Here is a 26,894-nt window from a genome sequence, read left to right on the forward strand (position 1 = left end):
TGGGGGAGGTCACAGGTCTATAGGAGTTATCATAACTAAAATTAAAATATCACTTTCAAATAAACGATTTGCTGTAAATCATTGGATAGTAAAAATACAGCACAGTTCAAACCAAGTACCTAGTTAAAGTCAAATAATAAAAAAAATTGATAAAGTTTACCCAAAAGTGCCATACTGCCGTCTGTAGGGATGTACGATATTAATCTAACATAGTCGCGTATGCTTTTTCCCATATAGTACCAAAAGTCAAGCTTTGAAATTTTTTCTCCCGGAGATTTATTTGACCATATTCTACAATTTTCGTACGAATCTCTGAGAATCTGAAATGTATTATGTTAATATCAATATACTTCATTACATAATTCCCTAATTATGAAATTTAAATATGTAACAAATTTAAACTTTTTAATGACTTTTTTTTACGAATTACGAAATTAATATACGGTTAACAAGAAACTATTAATTTAAAATTAACGGCACTTGGGCACTTGTGAATGTCAATACATGACACTTTTCAAAATGTAGTGTTAACTCTAATGGTTGAGGATGCTTAACAAAATTATTTAAGTCACTGTGTAATTTACGGGAATCGTTTGGTGAGTTATTTGCATAAGTAGCTTTATGTCATCAGCAAAATAAAGTAAAAACGACCGGACCGACAGCCTTGTTTTTTTCCACAAACAGGTTGTAGAATGTATTTTATAATAAGGGATTCAAATAATTATTAAGAAGTATACTACTGTACAGAATTATATTGATATTTTGAAACCTTCGGTTAATATAAATACAAATTTTAGCATAAATGTTAAGTTTTAGTAAAAAGTTGCCTAGTCATTGCTCCTTGATAAATCACTGTCGCGAGTTCTTTTAACAAACAATATTAAAAACTTATTTTGATTATGAATTTGAAAGCCAATTTGTATTATCTTTAAGGTTAAATAATAAAAGTTATCTGAACAATAATAACTATATAAGATAACTTTAACCTTTTTACAGTGTTAAAACGTAATTAGAATTTACAATTTATTTGAATAAACAATTATTTACTGGTATTATATATTTTCAAATATAAAATATATTAGTTTCATACGAAATAATATTTTTAAATAAAATTACTTTAAAAGCAACTAAAAACTATTAAAATAATATTTTAAAAAATGATTTGAATTGTTTTTTATTAAATATTCTAAAATTATTTCAATATAATATTATTTGTAATAGTTTTAAAAGAATATCCTACAATAATGTAAAAAATTACTTCATCTTCAGTTTGGCCATGGGCAGCATTAGCTGTTAAGACAATAGATAATAATAAAAGAGGGATTTTCAAGAGCATTGTACGATATTATAAACTCTAATCTGCAGTTAATCGGTAAAACGAAACTAATGATTTTAAATGGTTGTTTTACATATAACTGAAGAAAACAATTATACGAGCACATACCTATATAAAATATTGGAAGTAATTTTTTTTATATGTGACGTTAAAATGCATATTCGCATAAGTACAGGGTGATTCATTTTTGATAAGACACACGATCTATCGGAAGATATTTATATTTTGGAAAAAAATAAAGACCTGCTTTTTCAGGTACAAATTGTTTAGGCAACATATATTTTTAATTACATAAATGTGTGGTCGAAAAGTTTAAAAATGTGTTAGGGTTTGAATTTTCAATTTTCATCCATCTGTTCATTTGTTATGACTAAAGCTCGGATGTTTATGACTTTGCATATTTGTTTAGTGAATTTATAATTATATTAAAACACGATATAATATCGATTCATAAAGACTAGATTTCAAATCAGCAAACTTATATTGCATATATTTGCTTATTTGACCCTTTTGAGCATATATTTGCTTATAACGATTACTTCTAGATTTAGTAGCATATTTTTAAGTATAAATATTCGAATTAAAAAAAATTGCTGTTTTGTGTTACAAGATCAAAAGCTTAAGTCATTAGAATAGTATACATATCTGTTTTTTTTAATCCCGTGACAATGTAAAATTATAAAAAAAAAATCATAAAATTACATATTATGTAGTTAGAATTAAGATTATAAGAGATAATATTTTATTAAGTATATTGTTTACAAAAAGATGCCATGTGTTTTAGAAGTTAGCTGGCCAATGCCGCTATTGTTTTTTTTAGTTTTGACTTTTGTTTAGTACGCATGTTTATAGGTACTCTTATAAGCAAATCCAATAACGTGGTATTGTTTTTTTAAACCGATCAATTTGTACATGACTCTTCTAAACATATGTAGGTAGGAAAACATATTTTTTTTATGTTTGAACAACACACGTATACATTATTTTTCTACTTATTCACCAAGCCTTGATATGTGTAAGAGGCCCTCGGTTTTTTTTAATTCTTGACATGTACACAAGAGCCAAAATTTTAAGTGTTTCAAAAATAATAATTTCGTTTAATAACGTTAGCATCTTTAATGTAAAAAGTTTTATCGACAAAATTCCACATAGAACAACCCAAAGTTTAACAACCCACCGCCCGACCGCCATGGGAGAGAAGTTAAAAGCATTTTGCAATTTTAGAATTTAAGAGCTGAAAATTAGTCTTAAGTTAGGACTAACATTCACCGTATAACTTGTTCAAAAAAAAAAAACATCAATACCTAAACCTTGTCAGTGTATTTTATCTTAAAGATACTATAACAGTTAACTGGATGATGCTGAGCTTTATAATTGTAATGCTATTGAGAGACAAGTATAGACTAGACTAGACAATAACGAAAAGATGTTTTTTTTTTTTTTTTAGTGAAGTTTTATGTGAAGTTATTTATTCTATATTGAAGAGTTGTTCAAATTTTCTTCTTTTCGAAATACCAATAGATTTATATTAATTTTTTATTTTTTATTTTTAAATAAAATTAAGCGTACACAAATTATGAATAATCGGTGTTTATTTAAAAAAAATATTATTTTTGTTGACATACAATTCGTTTTGACGTATTTTTTAAACATTTTTCAACATTATTAACATGCTAATATTGGACTATGAAAAATTATCTATTTTGCCTTCTTGTAACCTTTATTTTTAACGAACTAATCACGTTAATTTAAAGTTAGCGACAAATACTCATTGATTGTCCTTGCTGCTGCTTCACTTTTTCTTAGCGCTGTCAAATCTTCTAGAGGAACGCCATTAATGCTGCATATGTATTTAAAAAGTCCACAATACAGTGTAAAGTCTATAGGACCTAAAACAAAAAAATCAAATTATTTAATTAAAAAATATATATGTAAATCCAGTGAAACGGCAGTAGCGCGGAGCTAAGTAACAAAAGTTTCACTACTAGTTCAGCTGTCAGACAGTGTACCATGATAAAAAAATATTGAAGTAGGCACACGCTACAGCTCATTTGGTGATTGTTGTGTCTGTCGTCTGTTGTTAGAATTTTTAGCTATAAGATCTTTGCTGGACTGATTGACTTTTTATGGGGTTTTGTGTTATGTAACCACAATTAAAGAAACTTTAAATTTAAAATAAATAGTCCCAAGTTAGGCCCTATATTAATTTATCAATAACATCAGGAATATAGCTTTACCACTAAAAACTGTGCTTTCAGCAGATTTTATTAATCTTCACATAAACATCAGGTCTTCGATTTTTATGGACACTTTTTTATGTTGATCAGATTAAGTTTTTGTACGATTATTAGGATTTTTATTATATTGACTTTTTTTGTTTGTGTTAAGGAAAAAAAAAGCAAAAGATATACTTTTTAATTTTTAGAAAATTGAGGGTACTCCCTTTAAACAAACTGCTACGCAGTTTCGCATCGAAGAGATAAAAGAATATTATTAAATGATAAATAAAATAGGTCTAAATTATATTTACCTTGAGTTGAACCATAATTCATAGCGTAGTTATGTGACATTCTTTCAAAGGCATGTTGATTGTTTTTTAAGTAATTATCTAATACTTTATTGCTTTGGCCTAATCCCATGTAACAACAAAACCCACTCAATCCAATATTAGCATCTCGAGGTTCACCCAGCCATTTTTTACAATCACTGAACGAATTTCTTAGAGCCTGAAAAGTTTTTTAATAATATCAATATACCAACAATAATATTTTTAAATTTAAAACTTCTTACCGATTAAAGATTTATTAATCATGAATAATTTAAGTATTATTAGTTATTAATTTTTTAATAATTTCCAAACTATTTATTAATCTATATTTAATTTTGAGTTTATGACTAATTTAACCGTTGACCTACATCATTATATACTATACTTAAATACTTAAATTGTAGAATTAGTGGAACCGGCAAAATAATTATTTGAGTTTGTAGGAGCAATGTTAATTAAATTACCAATCATTCATCACAATTTATAATAATAGTCTAAAATTTACTCGCTCTTCATCTTCGTCATCAGTTTGTTCCGTTTCTAAGACTGCAATCTCGTCTATTGTAATTTTTGCTGCTTTAGCTTTCCTAGATGCTGCCCAGTCTTTTACAAAAACGCCACGTTCGCTACATATTTGTTTAAAAAGTTTACCAAATTCTTCTAAATCCGGATCTATAACAAGAAAATAAAATTACTTATCTTAAAAATAATTAGTATATACACATAATATGTTTACAACACGAGGTATGACAACGGTTAATAGGTATCAAAACAATATATTTTCGCTTCGTTGTAATATTTATATTGGTGTCTGTTGTCACAATAATTTTACCCTGTGAACCGATTTACTGAAGTAGAAAATCTATAGATCTAAAATTATATGCACTTTGTACTTTGGTGGGTCAAAAAGTGAAAAATTCACAACCTTTGTTTATTAAATCAGAAAAACAGTAAAAAACTGCTTGATTCTTAATTTTTCAATTTTAATTTGCTATTATTTTAAGAAAAATGGTTCAATCGAGTTGAAATTTAGAAGGATCTTTTGTTTGGTGTGAGATCTTTGGAATTATCATGACTAAAAGTCAAATATTACTTTTAAATAAACGATTTGCTGTGAATCTTTGGAAAGTTAAAATATAGCACAGTTTAAACCAAGTACAGTCAAATATTAAAATAAAATAGATAATGTTTACTTTGAGGTGACCAATTGCCGTACATAGGGCTGTTCTTTAGTATTCGAATTCTGTCGCTCTCATTTTTCCCCATATAGTACCAAAATTCAACCATTGTAAATGTTTCACCCTCAGGTTTATTTGCCCATATTCTACAATTTTCGTACGAATCTCTGAGAATCTGAAATGTATTACTTTGATATCAATATTCTTCATTTCATTATTCCTTGATTATGAAATTTAAATATGTAACAAATTGGAACGTATATGGTAGGTACGCTAATTTTGGTTACTACTTACAACATTGGCAAGTGATAATACAATCTTCTAATTTGTCCATTTGCTAAATAATTGAATACCGGCACGGGAGGCAACTATTTTTTACCAAACATGGTATGATAAGAAATAAAGGTAACCTAAGGGAATTCAGATATTCTTAAAAGACAACTTGTATGTACCGAAATAATTAGAGGTGTATGGAAGAATTTAGAAAGGAATCTAATAACGAGAAGTATATTGAAGAATCTTGAAGTTTATTTAACTTAAGCGGAACGGAGAATCTATTTTTCTAGATAATTAGCCACTTAAAAATTTTTGCCCTATTGAGTACCTACGTTTCACAAATTTCAATGCTAAGGTTGATGATGAATATGAAGAATAAAATCATTGAAAATAAGGGATTCATGTTGGACCATTTCTACCTAACGAGAGTGGCCATAGTTATGTGGATCTCAAAGAACAGCGCCGTACCCTAAAATCAGACGTACAAGTGAACAGTATAAAATTTTCCGGGAATGAGTTAACAATAAAATTTAAAACCTAAATCGACAACGGTGTTAACAAGTAATGTATTTTAATCTAATAGACCATTATAGAACCATACAATAACAGAACATTTTTTTTGTGAATGCCAATGCACGACACTTTTTAAAGTGTTAACCCTAATGATTGAGACCACTCAACAAAATGATTTGCATAAGTAGCTTCATATCATCAGCAAAATAAAGTAGTAACGACTGGGCCGAAAGCCTTATTTTTCTTCAGTAGTACAACAGGTTGTAGTATGTATTTTATAATTGGGGATTGGAATAATTTAGAATGGTACTGTACAGAAATAGATTGATAGTTTTAAATCAGGTTTCGGTTAATATATTTACAAATTTTAGCATAAATATTATGTTTTAATAATAAGTTGCCTAATAATTGCCCCTCACTGTCGCTTGGTGCCTTAGCAAATAATATTAAAAACTTATTTGGATTATAAACATTTATGCAAAAAGATTTTAATTGTATTTCTTTAAGGTTAAAAAATAATAATTTTCTGAACAATAATAACTATATAGGAAAACTTTAACCTTTATACAGAGTTAAAGAAACATTATTCAAATTATCATTTTACAGTTTTTTTTAATACAAAATTATTTACTGGTTTTATATAATATTTTCAAATATGATATATATTAGATTTATAGGAAATAATATTTTTTTAAATTACTTCAATGATTTTTTATTGGAATAATTATTATTAAAATTAATTTATTTTAGTTTTATTTCAAATAGTTTTAAAAGAATATCGTAAAATAATATAAAAAATTACATCATCTTCAGTTTGGCCCAGAACAGTATTTGCTGTTAAAATAATAGATAGCAATAAAAAAGAAATTTTAAAAAACATTGTACGATATTATAAACTCTAAGCTGTAATTAATCTGTAAAACGAAACGAATGATTTTGAATGGTTTTTTTACATAGAACTGAAGAAAACAATTATACGAACACATACGTATATCAAATATTGTTAGTATTTTTGTGTAGATGTGACATTATTTAAACTGAAGGTTTGCACAAGTATATAAACAATACAATGTCTGTAAATTTCAGGTGCAATTCGAAACCGTCGCGAACATAAAGCGTCGTCCGTAAACGACAAACGCGTCCATCTTGTATATACAGGGTCGGAAAGCCGAGTTATAGCGTGTAACTAAATTGCAGAGTCTGATTTTCTTAAAACAGACTTCTCCTCGGATCTAGGGTGCCCAAATTTGGGTTATAATACCTAGTTTGTATTTTGAAGGCCTACGCCAAGTTTGGTGGCGATCGGTGTGGTATAGCGCGTCGAGCTATAGCGTCTGGGTCCGTTACTTATCTAAGTAGTGCCTTAGCAGATTTTTCTACTGGCCCTGATACCTTCAGATTCGGGAGATAATAGTAGGCAGTCTGAGATTGACGACGATGTTCTTAAAGATGGCCAGATGGTTTTGGGTAGACTTAGGTCCTCCTTTCAACGGTCTCAGCAGGTAAAGGAGCTAGAGAGGCTTGATATAATATCTAACATGCCAAGAAACATTCAAAAATCAATTAAAAATTTATTTCACCTTAGTTTTGATCACTCTTCGGTTCCCTATTACTTTAAATATCAATCATCCAATCCGGTAACTTTAACAAATATAAACACAAACTGGGAAACTTTGAAAAATATTATTGACACAAATTTCACTGTACATTAAACTTAAAAACTGTGATGATATCGAAAAAACAACTATCAGCTTAACATATTTAATACAGACTGCTACTTGAATTTCTATTTCTACATTAAATAAAAAAAAATCCCACCGAATTCCACATCACTGCCTTTGTATGCCCGTGACCTGATTGCCTTTAAAAAAAGAACCGTGGAGGTGTGTGGCGAAGAACAAGACATTCTACAGACAAACATACATATCTACAACATAATATATGTATTATAATAACTTAACACTTTGTATTGTATTTTTTTTTTGTATCATATAGTGTGCTATAATGTGTAATCACAAAATCAATAAATTAAAAAAAAAAAAAACTTAGACTTAAAGTTAACAAATTCTTTTGGAATTTCATAAGGAATCCTTTAAAAAACTCACTGGGTCATTCCATGCCAAATCACCTAATGTGTGTGCAAGTGGATTTTTGAAATACCTCAAACTTACATATCCTATGCAAATAGTTCCACAAAACCAAAAAAGTGAAGAAAACAATTATTTAAAAAAATTTTTGGTCTTGGCGATGCTATATTTTGAAAATTTTTGTGAAAACACTATAAGTTCACGATCATGTTACTTAATGACTAATTATGATATCGTAATGAAACTTAAACTAATTAATTTTAATTTAAGTGTTATTTTTCATAATACACTGGAAAACAATTTTTTTTTCAAATTTTTGAGTACTTAAAAATTGAAAAACAAATTCAAAATTTTATGAGTTTCATTTAATTTTTTACTGATATAAGGTCAAAATTTCAAAACTTTTACTATATTATACTTATACTATATTCTTTTAATTCATAACTTTGTTTTAGAATTTTTTTTGTGATTTACAAGGAACTTAAAAGTTTGGCATATTACCAAAAAGTGATATATTTATAGCCTATAATTTTTTATCACACGAACCAAAAATTCTGAAATTTTTACAGCACTTACTTATATGTATGTAGAACATTTGGTAAAAGTTTTGTAATGGAGACTTTTTTTATCAGGAGATTTTGATCAGGAGATTCAGATTTTGAATTTATTATTATAGTCCTACAATACAAAATTTAAGAAATTCAAAGTCTCACAGCTCCTAGTAAAAGAAAGTCTCCGTTACAAAATTTTTACCAAATGTTTTACATACATATAAGTAAGTTCATGTGATAAAAAGTTATAGGCTCTTAAATATAGCACTTTTTAGTAAAATGCCAAACTTTGAAATTCCTTGTACATCATCCAAAAAATATATTATAAAACAATATGATCAAAAGTGTGAACAATATGAATCAAAAGTGTATATTATGATGTATACTATGAAAAAGAACACTTAAATTAAAATTGTCAGTTGAAAGTTTCAATACGATATCATTAAGTAACGTGATCGTGAACTTAAGGTGTTTTGACAAAAAAATCCCGGAATATAGCATCGCAAAGTCCAAATTTTTTTTTAAAAAATTGTTTTCCTCACTTTTTTGTTTTTATGGAACTATTTGCAGAGGATATGTAAGTTTGAGGTATTTCAAAATTCTACTTGCACACACATTAGGTGATTTGGCACTCAATGATGTTAGTGATTTACTTTTTGTGCCCTTATCTATGAATCTCCCGCCAAAATCTTTTTCTCCTGGTGAAATTAAAAATTGTATCTGTACTTTTCCGCCTAGTAAAGCCCCAGGCAACGATTTAATTACTACCGAGGTCGCTCGACAACTCTTCAAAAAAGCAATAATCTTAATGACTTATTATTGCAGTTCTTCGCTTATCATACTTTCCATTCCAGTGAAAATTCTTATTAATAGTCCTCATACTCAAAGATAATAAACCTTCTGACCTACATTTCTCATATAGACGTATAAGTCTTTTACCCTTTTTCGCAAACGTTTGTGAAAAACTTATTTTAAAGCGAGTAAATGTAATTATTAAAGAAAATAACATTATCCCTGACAATCAATTTGGTTTTCGTGGAAAACACTCCAAAATCCATCAAGTACACCATTTGGTTGGTCTAATTATCTCAAGTCAAAAATGTAATATAAACATAATTGTAATTTAAGTTACTGAAGTCAGTTGGAGTCCCCCACTGGGCGGTCTCTATAAAAATTATTTTTTTTTTACAAAGTCATATGTATATAAAACGTATTGCACACATTTTTATTGTATGTTTTATACAGGTTGTTTTATAAAGTTGAAAGTATTTTGGTTGTTTTAAATTTATTTGGCGCAACTTTAGTATTTAAGAGCTGAAAATTAGTCTGAAGATAGGACACACATACACCATATTATAACATGTAAAAAAAAAACATGGACACCTAAACTTTATCAAAAATGATTATCTTAAAGGTAGTATAACTGACGAGAAGATCCTTAACTCACTACCCGTAATGCTATTGAGAGACACGTATGCTGAACAACAGACTGGACAATTAACGAAAATATATGAAGAAGGATATTTTATTTTTCTTTACATTTTTATGTAAGCCTATTAATGCTATATTAATGAGTTGCTCAAATTTGCTACTTTTGAAACTAACAATTAGTTTATTTTAATTTTTTTCTTTCTTATAGGTAGATAAAATTAACGATTCCCAAATTGTAAATATTTGGCGTTTATTTAAAAAAAATACAAAACATTAGTTATGACGTTTTGATTTTTTTAACATTATTAACATGTTGTTATTAGTCTGTAAAATATTAACTGTTTTGCCTTCTTGTGACCTTTGTTTTTGACGAGCTAATCACGTTTCTCTGGAGATAACGACAAATACTTAGCTAGATCCCTTTTGCCTGCTTTAATTTTTCTTTGTGCTACCAAGTGTTTTACAAAAACGCCCTTTGTGTCGCATATGTATTTGAAAAGTCCAGAATATATTTGTATATCTATAGGAGCTAAAACAAAAAAAAAACAAATTATTTCAGAACTGATCATATGATATGTTAGTAGATTGTAAAAGTTGTGTAGATGAGCATCACACATAATAAATTAAATGGTTGAATACTTTCTTAGTCAAAAGCAAGATTGTACAATATTTTCGGTATATCGAGAATCATAATTTGTTTAAAATAAGTGATGACTGGTGTGTCTGTTGGTAGAATTTGTAGCTATATTAACTAAGCTAGACTGTTTGAATTTTGATGGGGTTTTGTGTTTTGTAGCCACAGTTAAAGAACTTTTAAGGGGATTAAATGCGGTTGTTTTTTAGGAGTTTTGTGTAGGCATTAATTAGGAAATAAAAGGTTTTAATAAATTTCGACCATGATCATGGTACTATTATTAATTTAAATAATTGTTTCTATGAGTAAAAGCCATTTTAGTTTATTTTAGATTATACAATTTTATTTTAGACAAAATGTTGACTACATAGGACAGTTAAATTTTAATTCTGCAAAGAAATTCAAACAAAAGAAGATTTTTAAATTTTTAAAAACTCGATTGAGAATATTCCCATCAAACAAACTGCTACACAGTTTCGCATCGAAGACAAAAAAGAATAGTATTGAATGATAAATCAAATATGGATAATGTTTACCTAGAGTTAACCCAGGGTTGGTAACGTAGTGTTCATTCATTCTTGCATGGGCATCTCGATTCTTTTCTAAGAAATTATCTATTACATTATCATATCTATTTAATCCCATGTAACTACAAAATTCAGAAATTCCAATATTATTTTCTAGAGGTTTATTCAGCCATCTTCTACAGTCGTCGTACGATTTTTTTAGAATCTGAAATTTTTTTTTTATTAATACCAATAACGATTACTATAAACTTAAAATTAATTTTCAATCATTACTAAACTTATTATTAACCTATAATTGATTTTATGGTCATGGCTAATTTAACTGTTGTTTACATTAAGTTTTGATCTACATTATTATGCACATTTTACACTTAAATTATACATGTAGTTCGGTAAATATGTATATATATATATATATATATATTTTGAGTTTATAGCAGAAATGTTGGTTAAATTACCAATCATATAATAAAAAATGTATTAAACAATAATAGTTTTAAATTATAATATTAGTTTGAATCATATTAATAATATGATAATATAAAGCCAATAAAATAATTTCTTTTTAATTTATTAAAGTACAAATGTTATTAGTGATACATAATATTAGTAAACTATTTTGATTTTAAATATTTTTGACTAAGATTTTTATTGTAAGTCTTTAAGCTAAAATAAAAGTAGTTACCTCGCGAAAAATTGCTACATAGAAAATACTTAAATGTTTTGCTTTGGCCTTTTCTTAATCATTTATAATAATTGTTTAGCAAAACATTGACAAAAACCAATAGTTTTAAAAAAATAATCGAAAGAATTTTAAAAATTACTTCTTTTTCTTTTTCGTTCAACACAGTATAACTAATAATAGAACCGTCGTCAGTTTCTTTCCGTTCTAACGCTGCAGCCTGTTGTAGTGTCTTTTTTTCCGCATTAGCTTTTCTAGATGCTGCCCAGTCTTTTACACTAACGCCACGTTCGGTGCATATTATTTTAAAAAGTTCGCTAAAATGTTTTAAATCTAGACCTAAAACGAAGAAACAAAAATATTCAATTTAAAAATAATTAATATATACACTTATGTTTACAAATTTATTGTTGTTATAGAATTCTGGTGTAGTGCAGCATAATGCATTGGTCGCCTCAGGTGTGAGTGAAACAAATTATTATTGCTAAGATGTGGAGCTGAAAAAATATTGTTTTTACAACGATATGTATTTATTTTTCTAAATTAGTGCCTGGACCGACAATATGTCTTTATTTTTGGTACTTAGGTCTGAATATAAGACTGAATGTAGATTTAAGGGGGTGGGGATTTGAGTATTTACAATTTGAGGAGATTCCACCACTAATTCAACGGTCAACCGGTGTACCATGACAAAGATATCGAAGCAGAGACGCGCTATGACTCATACGACCACTGGCTTACCTGTCGTCTGTTGTCAGGATTGATAGCTATATAATAATTAATACGCTACACTGCCTGATTTTAAATTAGTTCTTAAGATTTTTGGACGTACTCGTAAAACTTTTTAGTTGAAAATGAATCTGAAGGTAGAACGCATATTTGTCTCAAACATATTAAACAGGAAAAAAATCAGTATTACATTATTTTTTATTGGGCGGAAAACTATTTTTAAGCCGAATTAGTCAATTTTAACATAAACACGTTACAACTTTGAAAAAAAAATGATCAAGTTATGTCAATGCAAGATGTTTTTGGTTGAGTAAAACATAACCAATACAATACGAATTTAAATAAATTTTTGATTTATGTCCATAAATTAAAAAAAAAAAAAAGCCAATAGGATCGGGGGAGTTCACAGGTCTACAGGAATTATTATAACTAAAAGTGAAGTATTAATTTAAATAGTATTTACCTGTAATTTGTCTTGGATTATTACCGAAGTATGTAATTATTCTTTCATAGTCACTACCGTTTTTTCCCATATAGTACCAAAAGTTATTCGTTGGTATAAGGTTTTTAGGAGAATTTGACCATTCTACACAATTTTTGTATGACTCTTTTAGAATCTAAAATGTTTTTTTTATATTAATAACTTTATTATAGAATTACTAGATTATAAAATTTTAATACGTATTAAATGTTTATAAAAATTAATGTACAAATTTTATTCATTAATTATTTTGGTAAAATGTAACGTTTATTTTTTGTTTTACTTGATCACATTAATAATAGTAATACTAATAAAATATATAAGTACATGCAACAAGGATATAATACAACAATAAAGTAACTGCTCGATTCTGGAAAAATGGAACCCGAATAACGATTGTTATTTATTTTTAAACTAATCTAGAAAATGTTTAAATTATTGTAAGATGTATGTCTAGTACATATTTGTACCTAAGGAATACATTTTTCTTCTTATACTTACTGGCTTTATATTTTTTTTTTAATGTAGAATATATTATTATATTAGATTTATACTTACAAACTATTTAAATAGTATTTTTTTAAATTATTCAAATAAAAAAATATTTGAATGAAATATTATTAATAACAGTTTTTATACAGTTTTATAAGAATATCCTAAAATATTATAAAAAAAAATACTTTATCATCGTCAGTTTGGCCCAGAGCTGTATTTGCTGCTAATATAATTGATAGTAGAAAAATAGTGACCTTAATAAACATTATACGATCTTATAATCTCTAAACTGTAGTAAAAGTGTGAAACGAAACGAATGATTTTTAATGCCTGTTTTACATAGAATCGAAGAAAAAATTACACGAAAACGTAATTATATCAAATAAGAATGCTAGTATTTTTATTTTTTAGATGTAAAGGTATTATTTGAGTTGCATATTTGTACAAGTATATAAACACCTACACAAGTATATTCGCTGTGTATGATTCATTGAAACATATCGCACAGAAAAGTTATTTAGGAAATATGTTTGGGGCTTCATAATATATATTCAATAAAATCGCATGGCAAATAATATCAATACCAGACTATGAAACTCTGTGTTCCAATACATGCTTACAAAATGTGTATACAAATATCAGATTTTTTTTTTAAGATTTTGTATGTAAAATTTATTTTAACGATTTTATGGCTATCAGATATATATTTTCTTGCATTTAAAATGTCATCTTTAAACTCGAAAAAAAAAACCCACTTAAAAGATCTTTCTATAATATAATAATTTCTTATTTGTTCTCAATTTCAATATCTGTCTTATAGACTATGTGTACCCATACAAATTTAAACCATTTGAGATTGTGCATAATCATATTTAAAATAAAAATTAGACCATTCAGTTTTTATAAATAAAAGAGTAAGCTTCACATAAAAAAATTGAAATCCCATTAGTTGTTTATGAAAATTGGCTTGAGGTGTGAAAATTAAACCTGTAAATCTGTAGTGACCTTAAAACTGAAAATATAATTTTAAGCACACTATTGCCAATGATTTATTACATCGTGTTTGCAAGTACGCATCAAAGCGTTTATTTTAAAGTGATTTCTTCACTTTCAGTAAAAAAAATTCCTAAAGACCCGTGACTTCTCCCGTTCCAATATCCTTCGTCTCCTCACAATGGCTCGACCACGCTGTACTGCCTTTTTTTTACACATTTATCGTTTACTAACCAATGAAATATTAAGAGCTACAAATTAAGTATACATTTTTCTATCGTGTTAAATAATTTCTCATGTATAATAAATCAAAACGTTTTATTGTCCGTAATTTTCATACAGGCAATAAAAAATGTTATAAGCATAAAAACAACAATAACACTCTTTGAAATAAATGGTATAAAGTTTGAAATTAATACAAAATTGTGTTTTGCCTTGCTATTCCACGTATTGATTTTAAAGAACTAATAAAATAGCTTAAAAAACTTTTAAAATTATAACTATATATTGTATTTAAGTGGTTCTAGTAATTATTAAATACATGGAGTAGAAAAGTTCTCTCGAAAAATCCTAAAAAGAAGGCACTTTTCATTGTTTCATCTTTTTATATTGTGTACCTTGTTTTAGAACTTAAGTTTTAAAAATTGGTCACATTATAGGCAGGCCCTAAAGCATATCAACATTTTTTAGGATTCCTAAAGGAAATAACTTGCAAATGAGTCAACCAAAATAATGGAGTTAAGAAACCAAGATAATTAAAAAAGATATGTTATAACCATGGTAACCATAACCATTATCGTAGTAACCATGGTAAATTTGGTAACCACAACTTTTGCAACTATGGTAACAGTAACCATGGTAACAATAGTAATTTCAGTAACCCTAATAACCATAACCATGGTAACTATTGTAAAAATGGTTACCATATTAATCCTCATAACTATGGTAACTTTGGCAATCATAACCATGGTAACTTTAGTACCCATAACCATGGTAGCCTAAATAACCTGAACTATGGTTAGCAAAACCATGGTAACCATGATAACCATAACCACGGTAACCGTAACCACTACTATGGTAACACGGGTAATCCCAACTATGATAAGGCGCTATTCCACTGCCGTGTGAAACATTGCTTCTTGATTGGTCATGGTTCATGTTATCGACCACTTGATAGTTGATACCACAGGTTAGCGTAAAGTTGAAATAGTCCAACTAGGTCGACGTGTGGATATAGCGATTACCCATATTAATTAAAATTGAAATATTATTTTGTTTATACATTTTTTAAATGTCATGTATCGTACCCAAATTTACAAAACAATGGAATTTTGTATACTTTTTAATTTTATAATCAGTTTGATAATATTTAAAAAAATTGATAAACAATACCAATATTAAACAAATTATACCAAACCCAGATTACCAAAACCACGAAAAAAACGTCGTATGTGAACACGATGGCAGTGTAATTACGCCTTTAGCGTAGGTCAGTTCCTTGGTTACCATTATTATGATTACCTTGGTTACCATAGTTAGCAAGTTTAAAAACACAACTCGAAAATTAAATTATGAAGTATATTGTATTTTTATTTAATTTTTAGTCCCCAGACAAATTTTAAGTATTATTTTTGTCATAATACTTACATATTATATGATAACGATATTTTAACTTAATAGAAAAACATGTTTATTATACGATAAAAACTTCAAGGAAATACTTAATGTATTATTGCACGTATATTCAGGTCAATCGACACTATTTATATCATATAGTTAAATTTAAATCTGATTAATTTCTTCGCTTTTCGAGGAAAAGCCAAAGCCAGGTTTGTAAGAGGAATGAGTTAAAAATATATGATATATAACAGTTTGAATATTGTCTAACGTTATTACTGTTATACATAAAGTGTCTCCAAAATGAAAAGCTACAAAATTGCAGTTATGAGAAAATGAGTTTCGTGTATCACACTGTATTGGAGAATATGTGGTTAATTTGAAATTTGTGGTTTTGTATTAACCGCAGCTTTTTCATATAGAATAATATAGAATATTCATGATTTATGGTGTCTAACGCATAACAACTATCCTATTCTGTCTCGGTTAAACTTAGGTTATCGGAAATCACACTAAAATCTTCATTATAATATGGAAACGGCATTATTTCCAATAACCGGGAAAGTTTTACAAGCGGAACTACTTAACATCATATTATTACCTAAAGTTTAACGCTCCTATTTATAAATAAATGTCGACATTTACAAATGAATTGTAATTGCATAATTTGACTTTAGATTAATAAAGTTTTAACGTATACTTTACATAACAATACTCATGATAAACAGTTATGCTATCCTTAGCACATTGCCACTACCAAAAGGACACCAATTCATGACACTCAAAACTAATTATTACCACTCTATATAATCCAAGTTTTATTTAAAAAAAAAAAAAATGATTATTAAATTATATAACGTGGTTGAATTTTGGTTTTATTTTGTTTATCTACAATATTTTATTGGTGGCTAAAATATTTTTTTATTATTATGTTGTATTACATATTTTATAAAAGTGACAAGTACTTATTACTTCTCAAAATGGCTATGTGTAGAAAATAAAAAAACCTTTTCACAAATTGTTATAATAATTAATAATAAGTATTTTTTTGTACTTCTTTTTTAAAAAACTAAAATTATTATTGTTTTAATGTATGTTGCTATTAATATGATTTAGTAAAGAGTTTTAATTAAACAGGTAAGTAAAAACAAAACAAAAACTTCATATATTTTATTAATATGTATCTATATAATACTAGAATTGAGCAACAGTGAACTTTAACAATTTTACTTTTTTTTAATGGAAACCATTATAGCTTTATGTACTTATAGAAGCCAATTTGATGCGTACATAAGCGTTTTTTATTTAAATTTATGTTTTCGACAATTATATAAACTTTATTTTTTATGGAACTTGTAGTTATTTATTTTGTTGTAATATTTTTTTTAACAGTCATAATTGGTTTTACGATACCGTTTAATGGATGCCGCTTGACTAACCGTATCATTAAACAGTGGTAGTGTAAAGATGCATAACCCAAAACATGTACTCATGAACTTTTTTTACATGTCAAGTATTACGTCTTAATATGTTTTTTTTTTTGCAAAAAAAAAATATATATGTATTTCTTATGGAAACTTTTTTTCTGTGATCTCTTATAAAGATATTAAAACATAATTTAATATATATATCATATTAAATATATCTATAACTCATCAATTGCTGTATAGATTTGATTCTCGATAGTTTATTTAACACCATGTTGACTAATCGTCAGTTAGTTATTGGTCTATTTAATATTTGACAACAGTTGAATACTTACAATATATTATTATGGCGTGAGTGTTCCGTTGGCGTTGTAGATAAAAAAACGACTCAAATGCAATAATCCAGAAAAACCAAGGCAGACATAAATTTAAATAAAGTGTAATACAACTGTTTGTTTTTTAATATTATGTTATATATTTATTTCATACATGTCACATTATTATTATATTCACACACAATTTTAATCTTCTTAATGGATAAGCATAGTATTATAATTTATAGTCATCGACAGGGAGTCCTCCGTATTTAAATATACAGGATAATGCAATTATTATAATAATACAATAAACTTAAAACTATAAAACACTCAATATATTATATTACTTAAATATGTATTAATGAATATAATAAATGGAAATAATCAAATGGTATTTGATTTTCTTATTAAAAACATGTTTTAACCAGTTGTTCGTGGGATTAATGAGATAATTTTTAAAAAATAAAAACCTATCCTGAGCCAAGTATCGCGATCAACCCTTCAATTGTCGCCATAAATATTTCTTTCCGCCTTTTCCGGATTTGCCAATCACAAACTTTTCTTGCAAATTTCAGTTTAATATAATAGATAATTTTTACAACAAACTCATTGACTAACTACACTTATAAATATACAGTACAAATGTACAAGTACTTAACATTGTCAAAATGCAGTTACCGCCCATATACCTACATGAACCATATAAAATTACTTACAATTTCATTGTTAAACCTATATTGAGTTAATTTGATAGGTCCAATCCAACATTTCTTTTATAAATAAATAATATTATATTACTATACCTAATTATTAACTGACCTTATTTAATATATTTATAGTGTATTATAATATAAGAACGCAGGTTATTAATTGTCCGCAAGAAACTGAAATGTCATTTAAATGAAACGGTAAAAAAGCTAAAAACAAAATATTAATATCTCCAACAGTGTAGAAAATATTCGTTATTGTTACTTGGTGTAAACGAAGGGCAGAGTGAAAAAATTAAATTAATTTAATATAATACAAAATATCAGAATTGAAAACCCTTTCCAACCGCATTCACAGTATTATAACGCAAGCCAACTGCAGTACTCGATTGTACTTTTAATTACAATTAATTTTATGGTAATATATTGAAAACTGTTACTGTTTAAATAAACAAACTGAGCGAAATTTAGTTTGTCCGTAGAACTTTTAAAGAAAATAAAGTCAAGCTCACAATAGGTCTTAAAACGTTCAAATCGTATGATGTGTAAAATAAAAAATTAAATTAAATTAAAATATTAATATTAAGTTATAAAATTGTATTGTGCAATTTCATAGCTATACAGGACGTCAATAAAATATACAACTTAAACTGATCGAGTTTCATATTTAACACTAGACTTGATTATTATTTAATTTAAGAAGTAGCCTAACGATATCATTTTTATCTAGTATATTATGCTATAAATAACACATAGTTGCTTGATGCACTTAAGAGAATATCTTAATACAGTATAGTAAGAACTGTATAGTTTATGTACAATGTAAGTAAAATCCAGTAGTATTAAGTTAATAAGTAATGTTGTAAAACACACAATAGTAATACAGTTTGGAAAACGCCAACTCGTACGATATCTGGTAGGGTTAGCACACCAACGTGATGATAATATTATAACATAATGTTTACTCGAATAATATTAGTAATAACCAATGGGATGAGAAAATTCAAATCACAATTCACACTCTTTACGTATATTCGTCCTAGATATAATTATAATTATAACTATTATATTCATACGCAAACGGTCAATTCATAGGATTAACATTATTCAATTACACACAATTAAAATTTGGAATTTTTCCTTTGAAATAACTGAAAACTAAAACAATGCTCTAAAATTTTCTCTAAAAACGCGTTGAAAACTAATGTGAAAATTGATGAAAGTAGCACGACTATTTTTTTTTAAATAGGTCCAATTTTGTAGTTTTTTAATTATCTGGATTGAAATTTAGATTTCCAAAAGTCCAAAGGTTTTTATCCAAAATTTCACACACTTAACTATAATACAGTGAAATCGTTTTAACTTACACAAACACACGGGCGGGATTAAGTATGACTAACTAATATTATATTATATTATTCAGCAAGTATAATAATACGTATAATAGGGGTCTAAAATTGTTATGATAATATACATAATATAATATTAGATAAATAATCACATGGCGCAAAAACGTCTAAGGGTGTCTATGAGGGTAATTATGCATGTGCCAGACACAGGGTGACCACAATTATTTAAAATAAATCGTACAGTATTTAAACAGGGTTTTCCAGTGGAGCGTTCAGTAAACGATTTTGACCAACGTTGGTAACGGATACACAGCCGGCCGGACCGTTGGACACGATGAATGTCATTGTGGTCGAACTGCTGACGGTCGAGGCCCTCTTGCCTTTGCCCATGGCCGACTCGGCTATGATCGATGGCCGGTTAAGTCTGAAACACACACACACGTATACATTTTAACAATAACTTAATAATATTATATAATACACCAATTTATTTTATCAGTTACACAACGTCCCCATATGTTGTAGACACTATAGTTTCTTCTGAAAATAATTACTATTTGTTATAGTTTTTCTCTTGCCCGACATTCTATATAATAATATGTTCTTTTACAGCATTTAACGGTATTCGAATATTTATCTTTTTTTTTTTTATAAATTCCAGAGTTGTATCGACTTTTTAAACTCAACTATACCTATTGTAAACGTGTACAAGTTTTATTAACTTTTTAAAGATTAATTTGCTAAATATTTTGACCGGTCCATGACCAGTTTTTTTAGTTACTTTTTATAGAGTTATTCAAGTTTAAAATTTAGGACGGGAGGAGTGCAGATTATACTACACTACCTGAATTTAAAATTTTAATAACTTTAAAAATAATCATTTCGAAATTGGTTACCGACCAGTCAAAATTCGTAGTAAATCAGTTTAATAAAATATATACATTGCCAATAGAATTTCAAAAGTAGATAGAGCTCTATAATTGATAAAAAAAATGTGAATATTGTATTATACTGTAAAAAAACATGAGCTAAAATATCTAAGAAAACAATATAAAACTGTGATTATATTCAAAGAAAATAATTGTCTTACGCAAAATCGATCACCCTGTATAATATGAAGAGTGCAGAATAAAACAGAAAAGTATTTTTCCTTTAAATATAAAATATGTTTAAAAAAACAAATGTTCAAAATTGCAGTCCATCAAAACGAATTGTTTGACTTTAATATCGATTGGGAAAATGTAAATTATATTTTTTGATTCAAAACAATTTTCAAATCATATTTAAATAATTTTAACGAAAATTAGTTAAATAATACTTATTTAGTTAAAATATAAACATTTTGGCTTCTTCTTAGGAAAAAAATTTCTTTTACATTTGCCCCTTTAATTTAAAATTACCACACTTAACTCTATTATACAGGTTAATCAAAATAAACAAATAGAACATATTTTTATCAGTAAAAAATGGATTCAGGCAAAGCATTCGTCAAACAAACTCACAGTTTTTACGTTCAAGTTAAATAGGGTAGAGCTTTAAGGGATGCATTTTAAAAATAAAACGGCAACATGCATATTTGGTTTGCCTATTAAAATCAAAATGATACAATGATGAAAGTAATGACAGGGTGTCAAGGTCGTGTAATAGATAATGTAAATTCCAAAAACTACTATCATCAACGTTATTTGTTCATATTGTTTAAACGAGCGCTGTGATGAGTTCAAAGGGAAAGTTTTAAAGTTTTATTTTGGAACACATACAACAAGCAGTTGATCGTTTGAAATTCTAGAGCCTGGCAACTCTTTCCGTATATATACACACACGCGATATTATCATATACATCTAAAATAGTATATTTTACACTCCGAGTCACGTTTTTCCTACCTTTTTGTTTTGCCTGGTGGGTTTGGTTAGGTAAAACTTTTTTGAAATTTTAGAAACGTCGATGGGAAACAAAAATAACGTAAGTTAAAAAAAAATAGTTTTCAATTATTATTTTTTTTTTTTTTGTCTTTGAATATCAGCCGAATAACACAACGCCAACGTGTATTCTGTTTTGAGTGTTTTCTTTAGAGAATAATTTCTACATAATTTCGATTCAAGTCAAGAGGGGTTATTGTCAGTTTTTGGAGATAAATTTGTGTTTTAACATTTGATTTTGAAATATTTTGACCAAATTCTACTTTTAATTATAACTAATAACATCAATCACTTTCAAATTAACCTTTCGGTGTAAATATTTAGGTGGTAGGAATACAAAAATATCGATGGAATCATTTTAATGACAATGATGTGAAACTATTAGGGTAATGAAAATATTTCCAGAAACCTGTATTATAGTACGGTCAAAGTTTGATTTACTCCATTTTAAGGGGGGAGGGGGAGAGTTTTTATTTAAAAAAAAAATATGATTATATATCTTTAAGAAAACTGCACACGTTCTATCTCCAACCTAGATCTACCTTCACTGTAATTTTTAGACCTTAGGCCTAAAAAGCAAAATAAATAAAAAGTTTCCACCCTATCCGGTAGAAAGTGTATTTTATATATTTTTTAATTTATTTATGTCAAATGTCTATTGATAATACTATGTCTAAAAAATATTCAATATAAATTTGGGACTAATTCAACTATTTTTAAAGAGAAATTTAATCTAATCTATAGAGTTGCTACACGAGGAAATCGACCATAAAGTTTTAATGATATCGTGGATCCAGTCCCCCTCCCCCCAAAAAAAAAATACATAATTTAAAAAATAACACCTACTCAGATCCGCATCAAAGCTAAGTCAGTTTCCTTAAAAACTTAAGTTGTCTCAACACATCATTGGTGATCAATATTGAAGGATACCTTCTCAGCTACGCATTGAAGCTAATAAACTATAATTAAGTAAGTACTTGTAAAGTAACCAGTACTGGCGTTTGATAATTTTCCATTAACGTATTAGCATTTGTTACATGTTTTAAACGCTCATGTAAAACAGTCTAACAGTGTTTTCTCATAATAATGTCGCGTATCGACTTATGAGAATAATATAATAAATTTAAAAGTGCGTCGATGCAAAGGAAATCCCACACCAAGTCAAAATGAATAATGGTCTTAGCGTTTCAAAGTATGTATATGAACGATTTGAAAATCTTTGTATACACTCTTAATGAAGTACAACGGAACGTTTAGCCAACTGCCAAACATTGTGGGTACGATAAATAATTTTGGTGAATTTATATCGTTGCTATCTGTACTTTTATAGTGGTTTATTTTCACTCTATCTAAACGAATACTACTCCATCGAGTTACCAGTGAAATGAGAGTTCACTCAATTAATTATTTGACCCTAGCTATATATATATATATATATATATATAATTTCATTTACTACATCGTATGGCCGAATTCACTTTACTCAAATTACGTCCCATGAACATTGGCATGCGCTTCAGTATATAGTAGTATACAGGGTGATTGATTGACTATGACCCGGTCGATATCTTAGAAGACGTTGGACTTTTAATGGTAACGTTCGTATCAGACATTGACTTATATATCGCAATTACTATCTTGTTGTAACACATGTACAGTTAGGTTGAATTAAACTAATATAGAGTTTATTATTTGATGTTCATAGTGTTCTTACACATAAGGTATGGAGTTCTATTGTTGAAAATGATATCACATTTGGGCTAACTAATAGTATAAATGTACTAAAAAGATTAATTTAAAAAAGTATAATATTTTTTGAGATGTTCTAATTTTAAATTTTATATTAATTGATTTATAGTCACAACTATTACACATAAACATTAAATTTGGTAATTTTTTTTATTTATAAAATAACCGATGAATATAAACGATCATATAGCTGTTTTTTTTTTCAGAATAATACCTAATCCAACCTGTGCCAACAGCAAAACAAACAGGGAAAATGTAAATGTGACTTTTGTTTAACAAGATGATCATTGGCTGTATATTTGCCTTTTATTTGTTTGAAATTAATTACCCTTCACTTGACTTTATATTTAACTTATAATTAAAGTGTTTTACTTTAATTATCCATTCTAAATTATTTTTATACATATTATAAACTATAAAATAACTATTGTTCAAACTAATAATTACATTTATTTTATGTTTTATGTGCTATAGTTCAATAAAATAGTATTATATTATTATAATAAAGTGATTAAAAATAAATAGGTAAATGTTATTTTTTCGTAATTTATTCATATTAGTAGGTGTATAATACTTATTGCAAGTATTTTGATCAACTTGTTTGACATTTTTTAGAAAAATGTCACACAAGTTGATTATAAGAATAAAACGGGTAATTTTTCATCACGTTATGTAAATAGTGCCACAATTTAATGTTTTTATATTTTACATATTTGTTTAAAGCATTAAAATTTATCGTTATTCTCGTTGTGAACTCCAGAATTAAAATTCTCCATTTTTTCCTTTAGTAGATGTTCTATGTTTAAGACAGAATTACCATCACTAATTATAATGTAGTTATACACATAACAAAGTTGAATATAATATATGAATTCTAATATAAACAACTTAACAACTAATAAAACTCGAATTCATGAAAAAAGAACAAACCCGTTTCACGCTGATTCAAAAATACACTTAAAAATATTTAAAATATATATATCCATTTCAATTGCTATCCAGTTGTACTATAAATTTAATAGTGTTTATTTGTATTGTGAAATTGAAATTGTCCTATGTATTTGTTTATAGTGTAGTATGCTGTGTCATTTGGTAACCCGCATAGTGGGCAGCTCGCTTTGTAATTTAATTAAATAAAAGTTGTTTCTCTCTCATAATTTCAAAATTTCACCTTCGATGCGTATTTGAGAAAGTAATGTTTTATAGTAATTATGTGGTCATATAAAACACATTCCCCCGGAAGGGATGGAAACTTTTTCTTTATTTTTATTTTTCGAGCGAAGTGTTAAGACTTAACGTCCGAAAATTAGACCTTAACCTCAACATAAATGATTTTGTTAAGACTATGCAGTCAAACTTTTTTTGTTTTTATAGAAAAAACCAAAAAAATCGTATTAAATTTTTATGTTAGGTTAAAAAAATATTTTTATAATAATGTTAAACTGACTATTGGTAATGATGAGTATGAATTATTACAAAACACGGATGATCACTCTAACACTGTGGAAACTGTCCAAACTTCGGTACTTTCATACTGTGCTTGTATTGGACTCAACTGGTTTATACTGTACTTGGTTTAAACTCTACTGAATTCTTCCTATCCACATATTTACATTAATGCATTTATTTAAAATTCATTTTATTGTTTTCAGTTATAAAAAATCCTGTTAACCTGTGACTCCCCCTCTCCGTCGTCACTATGCAACGACCCAATTGTACTGGCTCTTATAAAAAGGTTATAGATTGCCTTACTTCCAAGTTGAAAGATATTATGTTCATTTTTTGGGTGTTTTTCTAGCTTTGAAGGGGAATGAATGAACTAATATTGGCCCAAAAAAGTACTTTTCCGGTAAAATATATATTGAATTAAATTTTTTATGAAGAATAATTTGTAAGAAAATTTTTAATGGTTTTAAAAACTTTCAAAATGATTAAAGTTTTAAGTTTAGAACGGAAGATAAAGTAATACATTTTAATCTTTAATAACTTAAGAACTATTTATTTAAAACTTGTTATCGACCAATCACAATTTTCAGCAAATTATACTTAGTTTACAAATTCAATTAAATATATAAATGTAACAATTTAAATTAAAAAAACCATAAAACTCTAGAAAATACTAAAAGAGGTAAAATTTTGAATATTGCCTATTAATGTAGTAAAACATAAGCAAAACTGTATTGAATAAGAACAACTGCAAAATTTTAAATAATTTAAGAGTAAACTAGTGTGAGACGTTAAAAGAATCAATGATCTAATGTTCTAAACAATTAAGTAGGTAAACGAGAACTTTTACTTTAAAAAAAAAGCCATTACAATTATAAAAATATCAACCACATAAGTATAATATTCTAATTGGTGTGGTAAATAATCGAGTTATAACTTGATAAATTTATATATCCATTATTTGAATTGTATCTAATAATAATTGTAGGTAATAATGTGTGTTTCAAGTGTAAATTTATTGTTTAACGGTACAATCTCGTTTGATTGAGGACTATCGAACAGTATTGATTGTATAATTAAGGAAATGCATTATGAGCAAAAATAGCGTCTTAGCTACGAGTCAAAGCCAAAACATTTAATGAAATAATGTTGTTTACATGCACAAAAAATGCATATAACGACAGGTATATGTTTTAAACTGATGTAAAATCAGTTAAACTTTATGATAATAATAATTAGTTTATGTCAAAAGATTTTTTTTGATTTTTCCATTAACAACGTAATAATATATTTTACTTGTATATTTATTTTATTAGTGCCGACTAATTATTGCCACACGTTTATGTGTGTGAGTATTAAATATTTTAAAAAAAAACAAGAGAATGCAATTTAGTTTAATAGTCGAACCATTTAATTAAATCGAGTTAAACTCCGGTTTTCGGCTATTTTTTCCTCGAAAGAGGTTACACCTATGTTGTGCATCTAATATTATGGGCGGGTGTCTGTGATTATGTAACTAGATTCTATTTGCAATAAACCAAAAACTTGTTGAAACAATAAACATTTTTTAATGACTGTATTTAATATCCGATATTTCTGGAAATAGATATGTATATATAATATATATATATATATATATTAAATTATTAAACCAGTCCAACGATATCGAGAACTAGGTCTATAATACGACCATCATATTATATTTTGCACGGGAAACTTGATTATTTCATGTTTATAATATTATCGTTATACCCCAGATTTTAATTAATTAGCCACTCAAAATGCACTTTTATACAGATACAAAATATAATATATACACTGTAGATACGCAAATCAATAATAACAAGAAGCTGCTTATATATAAATAAATGTTTGATCACATTCTAGAAATTAATTTACTG

General features: G+C 27.3%; 3 protein-coding genes across 7 annotated transcripts in view; all 3 read right to left on the minus strand.

The window, feature by feature from the left end:
- Positions 1 to 2,952: 2,952 nt before the first annotated feature.
- Positions 2,953 to 6,800, minus strand: LOC126842139 (uncharacterized). 2 transcript variants are annotated; one of them, XM_050579032.1, is made up of 5 exons: positions 6,654 to 6,800; positions 5,078 to 5,237; positions 4,390 to 4,556; positions 3,867 to 4,062; positions 2,953 to 3,225 (listed from the first exon to the last, which is right to left on the minus strand). In XM_050579032.1, exons 1-5 carry the CDS (start codon positions 6,729 to 6,731, stop codon positions 3,080 to 3,082), a joined length of 747 nt encoding a protein of 248 aa, XP_050434989.1. In that variant the 5' UTR covers positions 6,732 to 6,800; the 3' UTR covers positions 2,953 to 3,079. The 2 variants fall into 2 exon arrangements, with proteins under 2 accessions (XP_050434989.1, XP_050434995.1); XM_050579038.1 differs by lacking the exon at positions 6,654 to 6,800 and adding an exon at positions 5,357 to 5,467.
- Positions 6,801 to 10,249: 3,449 nt separating this feature from the next.
- Positions 10,250 to 13,766, minus strand: LOC126847111 (uncharacterized). Its single transcript, XM_050587171.1, has 5 exons — positions 13,654 to 13,766; positions 12,956 to 13,109; positions 11,906 to 12,102; positions 11,091 to 11,286; positions 10,250 to 10,449 (listed from the first exon to the last, which is right to left on the minus strand). Exons 1-5 carry the CDS (start codon positions 13,732 to 13,734, stop codon positions 10,295 to 10,297), a joined length of 783 nt encoding a protein of 260 aa, XP_050443128.1. The 5' UTR covers positions 13,735 to 13,766; the 3' UTR covers positions 10,250 to 10,294.
- Positions 13,767 to 18,045: 4,279 nt separating this feature from the next.
- The window catches only part of LOC126847436 (diuretic hormone receptor-like), a 131,148-nt gene continuing 122,299 nt past the window's right edge, over positions 18,046 to 26,894 (minus strand). For 2 of the 4 annotated variants that reach the window (XM_050587652.1, XM_050587651.1), the window contains exon 12: positions 18,046 to 20,302. In XM_050587652.1, coding sequence (XP_050443609.1) covers positions 20,125 to 20,302 — 178 coding nt within the window. In that variant the 3' untranslated portion in view covers positions 18,046 to 20,124. The remainder of the gene's footprint in view (positions 20,303 to 26,894) is intronic. The other 2 variants (XM_050587654.1, XM_050587653.1) reach the window with 1 other exon arrangement.

This window comes from Adelges cooleyi, unplaced genomic scaffold (assembly GCF_023614345.1).
Source record: "Adelges cooleyi isolate 19-005CV unplaced genomic scaffold, UGA_ACOO_1.1 ACOO_flye_CR_arks_rails_tigmint_CR_PRNA_108, whole genome shotgun sequence".
Taxonomy (NCBI): Eukaryota; Metazoa; Arthropoda; class Insecta; order Hemiptera; family Adelgidae; genus Adelges; species Adelges cooleyi.